General features: G+C 38.7%; 1 protein-coding gene across 1 annotated transcript in view; it reads right to left on the bottom strand.

Annotated features, from left to right (window-relative positions):
* Positions 1–967: 967 nt before the first annotated feature.
* tmem163a (transmembrane protein 163a) overlaps positions 968–9797 on the bottom strand; it is a 68266-nt gene continuing 59436 nt past the window's right edge. Inside the window, exons 6-8 of the mRNA XM_040027737.1 lie at positions 7219–7330; positions 4657–4798; positions 968–4476 (exon numbers count right to left, since the gene is read on the bottom strand). Coding sequence (XP_039883671.1) covers positions 4416–4476; positions 4657–4798; positions 7219–7330 — 315 coding nt within the window. The 3' untranslated portion in view covers positions 968–4415. The remainder of the gene's footprint in view (positions 4477–4656; positions 4799–7218; positions 7331–9797) is intronic.

The raw sequence follows: 9797 nt of genomic DNA, 5'->3' as shown, positions 1-9797 counted from the left end.
AAACAAACACTTAAAAAGAGACAATATAACATGAAGTAGTACTTAATTTAAAAGGTTTTCCCTTATTTTAAGGTAAACAGCATAAATTAGGACATTTTACAATAAACCTAATCGATTTATCCTCACAGTTTCTATTTTATTTTATTTTATTTTTGTGTTTATTTAGTTTTCCGGTGTTTGAAGGAGACACGACTGTGCGTCTGTAACAGTGACAAACATCTCTGCCTCTGAACACAAACACACAAGAATCAAAGTCTAATCATCATACGACAGGAAACAATGACAATAATAATTTGGTGATTTTTAACTTAAATACTTGTATTCAACGAGTCCGCGTGAGAAAACCACCACAAACCTGATCTTCTTCACTTTGTCATTTTTAAATGAATTAAGTAAGAGTCATTTCTGTGCTGGAGTCATTATTTTCCATTTTCTAATTAGATTTTATTTTAATTTATTTTGACTTTTTTCAGTTTACTATGGTTTCAGTGAGTTTTCACAGTGGGTTTGCTCATTTCAGTTTAGATTTTAATGGTCCCAGTGCTAATGTTGGTCATTTTTAAAAAACTAAATGAATATTACATGGAGGAAAGATTTTAGGAAAATCAATACAAGAAAACCTTTCTGAAAGCAGTTGATTCCCAAAGCTCCTCCTCTGGCAGGTTGTGATTATACATTTTAGCAGGCAAACAAGAATATTTCCTGCATATTTTTAGTTTATATTAGTTTGTTTTACAAGTTTCCAATTTTGTAAAATTATTTCAGTTTGTTTTCAGCTTTTTTCTAAACGTCTAGTTTTTATTTTTGAGTCACCCGTAATGTTTTTGGTTTAGATTTCATTCGTGATAAAGGTTTTTCATACAGTACTTACCATTATTGTCCATTTTTCATTTAAAATCCTAAGAAGCACTCAGCTGCTCAACAATGACGTCTCGCTTCTTGCTTTAAAACGAATGACTCAGGATTGTTGATGATTAGGCAGGATAAAACTTTATTGATCAATAAAACATTTCTCTTTGACAAAGAGATATTTCATTGTTTCGTTTACATAAATAAATAGTGATTACATCATCTGCAATACCACCAATGTCGATATTGTACAAACAATTATGTCACATCGTCTTGATTTATTGTAAATTTGGTTGTCTGTGTGTGTGTGTGTGTGTGTGTGTGTGTGTGTGTGTGTGTGTTTAATGCATTTGTAACCACTGAAAGTGTAAGGATTTTTTTACAAGCCCATGCAAAGCCTATAGCAACGGAGGAGTGGTTAGTATTGCTATTATAATCTCATGAAACTCTGCAGAATTGATAGTTTGATGCCTTTTCTTGGGTCAATGGGAAGTTCATTCATCATTACAAGCACACCAAAGATACACACATTTCAACAGAGCTGACAAATGGTCTGAATGATTTGGCACAGTTCATTAAGCTACAGAAGTGGTCATATTTCTGACATGTTTCAATGAAATAATGAAATGGTTTTCGTGTATCATGCCATTCTTCAATTAATGAGAGGTTTGTGCAACATATCATAACAAGATATTCATGTTTCAGGGTTCCTGTTATCAAGAGAGATGGAGAAAAATGAAAACAAAACATTTCAGATGACTTAAACGCAACTGCAGTGATCATCAGTTACATTTGACATTTTTTGGCATTCAGTTGTTGCACAATCCCCACGACTGGCAGCAGCGAGTGCAACACTTTCAGAGACTATCCGTTGCTAAGGAGGAATCGAGTAACCAGGGCCTCAGTCGTAGCACCCGGACTAAACATTAGGGGGGTTTGAATGCACACAACAGATGTGGCATGAAAATAAAAGAAAGTGCAAAGAAGAGAGGTAGAAAGGATTTTGCTGCCAACTTCAAAACAGTGTCCACTTTATCCAACATAGCAGTTTACTTTAAATGAGCAACAGAGCTACTGTAAAGCATGATGAGTTTGTTCTGTGCCTTACACTGTGGCTTTAGCATGTAAACACTGAGCTTTGCTAGTAAAAGCCATGGTAAAGATTGTCTTCTATGCATTAAAGAGGGAGAGGGGCATTACAAATCAGTGTGCTGTTGGTGAGTAGAAATGGTGCGAGCTGAATCACACCTTCACTTTATATCTTAATCATATTCTTCACACAATGAAACTAAAGATAATACCAATAATTCTGCACCACGTCCAGCCGACTCAGAGTTGATAATTACAGTGCAGAGTGGATGTAGGCCTCTCCACAGCCAGTGCCCAAGGCTTTCAGCTGGGGATAAATTTACACGACTGAATATTAATTAAGACTGCTGTTGTGACAGTTCCAGCCACAAGAGGGCGCACATACACCATGGCTCCACCAGCTGAATACTGAATATGAGTCTATATGTTGCTGTTAAATGCCCAGTTTTTACATGCTTGGTTATCTAATATCTGAGCTTGTAATACCTACAGTATTATAGTAAAATATTAGCGATTTGTGCTAGCAGGTAATATGTGGACGTGATCACCTGTAACTTCTTTTTCAGCATGTTAAAGAAATTGTTTTTATAAGTGAAGTTTGCCTTGGACAGCATTGCTGGAATCCACCTACATCCAGTCAGATATTTTCACCTACAGTGCAAAAAACTTACAGTAAGACTCATCATTTTATGTCAACGATAATCTACAGTAATATGTAAAACGACATTTACAGTATATGCACACTACGGAGTAAACGTTTGTAATTATACGCAACATTGATCAGTCTGTACTTTAACTATATATTGTCTACTCTCACGTCAGCCGTACAGCACTGTGACGATGTGTGACCTTTTGATACTGATGCACCCAAACAGTGCGGCGAACATATTTACAGACCGCGTGCTTCGTATTTACATTCCATTCATTGCACGGAGTAATGACTGATAACGGAATGGAAACATGCAGGACAAAGAGGAAGCACAGACGAACACTGTCTCTGCCAATGACATTTTACAGGCTGTGTGATCTCTGACGCTGTGCTTAGAGCCACCGCTGCTTTAATGGTTCAAACATCGCGCTTACAGACAAAATGAGGAGAATGAAGCGGCATTAATGAACCTAATAAATCCCAGACCAAATTAACAACATAAACAAATGGGTTTGGTGCCCCTGTCGTCACTATTCATGAGTTTTAATTGTTAGTCTGAACACAAACATGTCTGCTTTTCCTAAAAATGACTTCACTATAAGCTTTAAGCAAAAGGTTAATTAAATAAAGCACAGCCTAAGGTTAGTCAGACCACAGCTGAGTGACAAATTCCACATCGAGCAGTGTGTGTAGCATTGTTTTAGGCTGCAAGCTGCTTTGGAACCCACCATCACTGCTCCTCCTCTTTGCCATACTTTCTAAATTAATGCTATCTTTGTTGTTCTGCGGCTCTGGTACAAATTGCTGCACACAGAAATAAAAAAAATTTCACTTCTAAAGTGATCCTTTCTGAAATATTGAGCAGAGTGTGCAGTGTAATATAAATGGGAGAAATACATTGAGATTTGTGCTCTTATGTTTCATTTTATGACAAGTGCTTGTACTTGGTGTCTCCAGTCCTCTCTCTTTCTCGTTAGCTTTAGGTGTAGCGTTCGTAGGTGCTTTTGTGTTCAGAGGTAGCAGCATTTGCTGACTCAGCATGCTCTGCCTGAGTCTCTCTCCCTGCTTCCTGCTTCCTCTCTCGCTGTCTTCCCGATACAAACTAGGAGGTAGAAAGGCTGCACTGACATGAGGAGGGTGATGACAAGTTTTCGTTTCATCTCTGTCCTATGTGCTTTACGATAACCAGAAAACTACAAAATAAATAACGAAATAAGTTAGCCGGCAGCCTCCGTTTATTACAGGGTCACAAATAAAACACGTTCCTGAAGCGAGTTTTGGGATAACATGCATTATTTTCACTTAAGCAAAACCTACAATCTTTCCTATTGGTTTGAAAAAAAATTCAGCTATGGCTTCAATGATGTCCTCTTAGCAGCAAGTGATGTATGTCCAACTTGAACAAATCCAAAGCAGTTCTTGAATATTTCTTCTGTTTTGTGTCATCGTTTCTTCTTTTTATTGGTGCTTTATTGTACAAAACGCAAAGACGAGGAGATAAAATAATCAGAAATACTTCCTTTATAGGAGGATACTCTTCCATCACGTCCTTCTCAGAATCTCTCAGGTCTGTGTGTGTGTGTGTGTGTGTGTGTGTGTGTGTGTGTGTCTGACACATGTATTAATCTTTAAATGTATGTACAGTATGTACAGATTGTGTGTGTGTGTGTATACATGTCTATGGGAGTGTGTACGGTCCCTGTCAGTGTGTAATGAAATGTGGATGAACAGGTGTATGAAATACAGAGAGAGGCGGGGCAGGAGGCACCCAGGTGTGCAGGTGCGTGAGTATGTTAGAACCTGCTCGTCTGGTCGGCACACAGGTCTCTCATTCAAAGCGCTCGTAGTTCCTTGTCTGTCTCACACGGGGAACCATGTCCTTCAGGAGCCTGTGGGCAAAGAAACAAATTCTAATTGTAAGATACGTCAGCAAAAATGGCCGTTCGTGCAGGTGCAGGTACAGAGCTGCTGAGCTGTATCGGTGGCATTAGCATCGTGTAAATAAAGCCTTAATAACTATAAAAGATTAAAGATTTCAGATTAGACACTGCTGCTGCTTCATGTCTTACTTGACCCCATATGCCAAAATAATAAGTCCCATTAGAACTCCAATGGTGGCATCCAGAAACCAGACGTCAGTATGGTGCTTGAAAACTTCGGCGCTGATTAGAATGGAAAATCCCATGATTGCTCCAACCAGAGAATTAAACCCTGAAAAACAAACAAATATAGGTGAGGACAAATAAAAAACAACATTTCTGTTAACAACGACAGTCTTTTCCTGACCTTAATGTAGTTGCTTTAGTTGGACAGATACGGTGAAATGAAGGACCAACATGTTATGTGTGGTGGTGGTAGCTCACTCCGGGCCACAAGGGCTGGTGTCCTGCAGGTTTTAGATGTGTCTTTGATCCAATGCAGCTGATTTAAATGGCTAAATGGCCTCAACATGTCTTGGAGTTCTCCAGAAGCCTGGTAATGAACTAATAGTTTGATTCAGGTGTGCTGACCCAGGGTGAGATCTAAAACCTGCAGGACACCGGCCCTCGAAGCCTGGAGTTCCCCACCCCTGATTTAGAGGACCTGGTGAGAAGCAGCATTCCCTCAGAGAAAGGATTGACAGGTGGGATAAAATATGAACATGTATCATCTCCATTTCACTTTGAAGCACAAACTAAATGTAAACTTGTATGTATGAGCTTTAAGTTGTATCGATATCCATTTTAAAGGATAAATCTGAAGCTACAGCTGAGCTTATGTATATTCTTCTGGTAGGTGTCGGATCAACATTTTGCAGCTGTTTTGAAGTCCTACATAAATGGCTCCACACTACATATACTGTGTTTGAATGACCCTTTATAGTGGCTGCTGTTGTTCTTTATAATTACATGTGTGAAAGCTAGCACGGTGGTTATTGTCTTGCCTGCAGTAAGTGTAGAGTCTTGTGGGAAATAAGAGGCTCAGAGAACAGCAACCTCAGGTTTATTGGATTGATGCCCTGTGTGTTTTGAGACCTGGGGATAGCAGTGTGTGTTTGCCAGAGACGCTGTGTGTGTGTGTTTGTGTGTGTATGCTGTGCTTTTGTTCAGCTGAGCACGTGCATACGAGCAGCGGGTCATCACAAACGACATTTTTTTCAGTTCATTTGTGTTAGAAAGTCACGCAATAAACACAAGCAGGCATGTTCTGGTTTGCAATGTTTGTTTCAGCTGCGTGTGTTTTATTTCCTTTGGTTTAATGTGTTGGCACAAATATTCTGTTTCCAAAGGCTTTGATGGTGCAGATGTTTTAAAATGCCACAGTCGTTTGGGGGGTTTGAATTATTATGAATTGATCTAAGAATAATAACTGTGTTCTGACTTTTCATTTTAGTGACGATTTTTAGTTTTTCCTCATTTTGAGTGAGTTCATAGTGAGTCCTCTGTTTTTGTTGTCTCCATCTCATTGATGTACCTGGTTATGTCCATGCTTAGGTTAATCTCCAGTGTCAGTTCTCTTTTTTGAGGGGTATAGAAAGAGAGATTAAGGGGTTAGCGAGCTTTGTCAGACTTTTCTGTGTCACAAAAGTGAGTAAATCACGTGGTAACTTCTGAACACATAACCTGATTCAGGTCATGGGTTTTGGGTTAAAATCTGCAGGAAGTGCCAAGTTTTCACTAATTTTTTATGTACTGTTTGAGTGCCCTTTCATGTGTGTGCACCTGTGTCTCATTCAGCCCTGTCCTCCTGTAATCTGTTATTATTCTGTGCAGCTTATCCTCAGACTGTCTGTGAATTGCTGTTTTTGATACACTTTGTTAGTTTTGGACTTTTTTTGTTTCAGGTGTGTCTTTAAGTAATTAGATTCTGAATCCTGCGTCCTACATTTGGGTGCTGGTTCCTGCACTTCACCACCACAACACGACAGAAGCTCAAAGAGCAGATAGAATATGATGCATACACTTAATCCAAGAATATTAGCTTCCTCTGGCTCACCTAAAACCCTGGAAGCTTCTGACAAGTTAATGCATCAGTGATACCAATCCACTCATAATTAATGTCATTCTGAAAGTGGCCACGATGCTTCATGAAAACTGTTGTGTATTTTGTAAAACTCTCGTATTTTTCATTCTTGTGTTATCTGTGATATCATTAGAACTTTGATACTTTTGCTGTTGTTAGAAGAATTTCACTTGATAGGTAAAAATTTAATCATACCAGATGGAAAATGTTTGGTTTGAACAACTTAATTACGATTTTATTAATTCATGTGAATATACCAAATAAATACACATGTTTTAACTCCACTCTAAGTCTCCCTCTTTAGGGACAGTGTCTTCCCTCTTGATAATTCAAACAACTGAAAGTTGCTTATGCAGCTGTTGTGGCTGAATCGTGCCCATGAGGGCGGAGTTACAGGCCTATCGTTGTTAGGCAACACATAACCAGTAACACAGAAAAGAAAGTAATGATAACAATAATAATTAAGCAGCATGTACAAAAAAACTTTAAGTCACCTATCTAGTTATCTGGTCCCTCGTGCTCTTCTGTTGTGTTCTTCATTTATTTATAGTCATCAGTGTCCGTGCATGTGCGTGTGTGTGTGTGTGTGTGTGTGTGTGCGTGTGTGTGTGTGTGTGTGTGTGTCCTACCATCAGTGATAAGTGCCCGACTAGTCAGCACTCTTCCCAGCATGAACTTGGCCACAGCCAGCACAGCACATGTGAGCCCACTCACTATGGACACACTAAAGAGGAAGTCGTCCTGGGGTGAGACACGGGAGACAAAATATAAGAGAATATGGCAATATTTGTAAAAGTATGCAGAGTGAAATTAAAGGTTTCATCCTAAAAAACAAACAAAAGTTCAGCAGAAACACAGAGGGAGCTACTGTATAGCTGCAGAGCAGGAACCAACAGATTGTGTGACCCATAAAGCTTCTGTCAGCTCAAGCATTATTAATATATACAGGCTCGCCTTGGTGCATCAGCCCAAGGTCATACAGATGAAGTGATGTGAGCTTTGGGTGTTTTCAGGTTGTGTCTCAAACAGACTCAGCAAAAGAAAAAAAGGAAAACGCTTGACTCGAGAGCATCCACCTTTCAGATTTAATTGACCCGCAGCAGGGACTGAGAGCCGGAGATGAGAGGAAGAGAAGAGCCTAAAGGACACGTCTGAGGGGGAAACAGCCACATTGTTTTTGTTTTGACTTTGTTGTTCTCCACCAGATTTAAAGTCACAGCTATATCAAAACATATCGGGATATTATAAAGCGGCATAAACTACCTGCTAATAAAACCCCAACTGTATTAGAAAAACATGCACACAAATCAGAGTAACTGCACTTCAACATTTAGGAAAACTAAAATTTTGGAAACAGCTGATTCCATCCTCCTATTTTCAGATGTTAATCTCACCTGCTGGAATCTTTTGAGTAGATTTACAAAGTTAAATTAAAGGCATTAGGCCTAAAATGCTGTTGTGGGCGAGTGAAAAACAGACGTGGATCTAACAAATGTTTTTTTTATTGCAATTAATAATAAACTATAATTAACAATCAATAGTTGGGTCTATGTAATGTAAGGAAGCAGTGATCAATGTCTTTGCTAGTTAGGTCTCTAAAACGAATTTGTTTTTTGTGTTGTATATATTTAGCTGCATTTGCTGACTGATACTTTCAGTCTTACTGACTGATTGGTATCAGTTTGTTTCATTACAATACTAAACAGATGTACATGTAATCCCAGCAGACCCTCATCCAGTTTCAGAATTGTTGGGAAAAGCCACTCACTTGTTCCCTTAGAAGATGCTTATTAGTTAGTGTGCAGAGAATCATTTTTACAAGGGCAGCATCGTACAACAGCAACCTTTGCAAAGAACAAGAAGTATTGCATTGTAAGCAGATCTGTCCTCATTTTATCCACTGTACAGTTTTTGTAAAGTACACCCTCTTTATGTATTGCTTTATATATAATTTATGTATCAGGATATGATAAAAAAAAAAAATTAGCAGCTATTAAAATGAGGAAAATAAAAGCTCAGATGAACAGCAAAACAAGCAAAACACATTACACAGTGATTAAGCGAAATAGAGGAACAGTGTTTGAAAACTAAATACACTGTTTGCATAGAAACCAAGAGAAGTAGCAGAAGTTTGTATGAGTTTGTAGGTGTGGACCATTCAGCTGTGTGTTAACACAGTGCCAAGGAGGGGAGACATCAGTAATACAGACACTGAAGACAATCTTCTCAGGTGAGGATTAACCCAAGAGTCAGATTGTGCAATTCTCAGAGAAACTGCAAAAAACCCCAAGAGCTACATCTCAAACTCCACCGGCTACTGTAGCATGTTCAGGGTTAAAGTTTATGAATTAGAAAAAGACTGAACAAGCATGGCTTCAAAGGGTTACCAGGAGAAACCCTCTCCTCTGTGAAAAGAAAAACATGGCAGCACAGCTTAAGTTTGCAAAGCTGCAAAGGACTTGAGCGCCTTTGTGTGGAGCCACTGAGGTGACCAAGTGTTCCAGAGTCAAATGTGAGGCCATCTGTCTGACATGCTGGTGCAGATGGAGTCATGCAACAGGACAGTGATTCTAAGCACAGCAGCAAATCTACAACAAAATGTCAGAAAAAAAGATTTAAGAATTAAGATGTTGCAATAGCCCAGAGTCCAGATCTCCACCTGATTAAGATACTGTGGCAGGACCTTAAAGAAGAAGAATGACAAACGTCAGTGAACTGAGGTCGTAAAGAAGAGAGACTGACAAAGTTGTAGAAACAATAATTTCTTCCAGTTATTGCTGGTAAAGGTGGTTCTACAAGCTCTCCAATCATGGGGTGTACTTCGTTTTTCACACTGCTTTTTATATTTTGGCTCAGTGTTTGAATAAATAACTAACGACCAATATGTCCCATGTTCGTTTTTCTTAAATCTGAGGTTAATCTCAGGTTGCATTTACATGACTTTACATACTTTATGTCCTGATATGTTACATTTTTAGCCATCTGTGCCTTTCTTACTCCTACGTATTTGACATAGATGGAGTCACTTTTGTCCTTTTTCAGAAATCCGACCACACTGAAGTATTTTTGCATTTCATGAGATAAAAACAATCATACAGTTATATATCTATAAAATATATTTAATATAAATTAATGTCAGCACAGTCTTGGTCTGAGACCTTTTTGTGGTGCATCTGTACTGTTTGCTTTCATAGGGCAACAAGAGGTT

Source organism: Simochromis diagramma, unplaced genomic scaffold, assembly GCF_900408965.1.
Source record: "Simochromis diagramma unplaced genomic scaffold, fSimDia1.1 OVJJ01000343.1, whole genome shotgun sequence".
Taxonomy (NCBI): domain Eukaryota; kingdom Metazoa; phylum Chordata; class Actinopteri; order Cichliformes; family Cichlidae; genus Simochromis; species Simochromis diagramma.
This window is presented reverse-complemented; position numbering and strand designations above follow the sequence as displayed.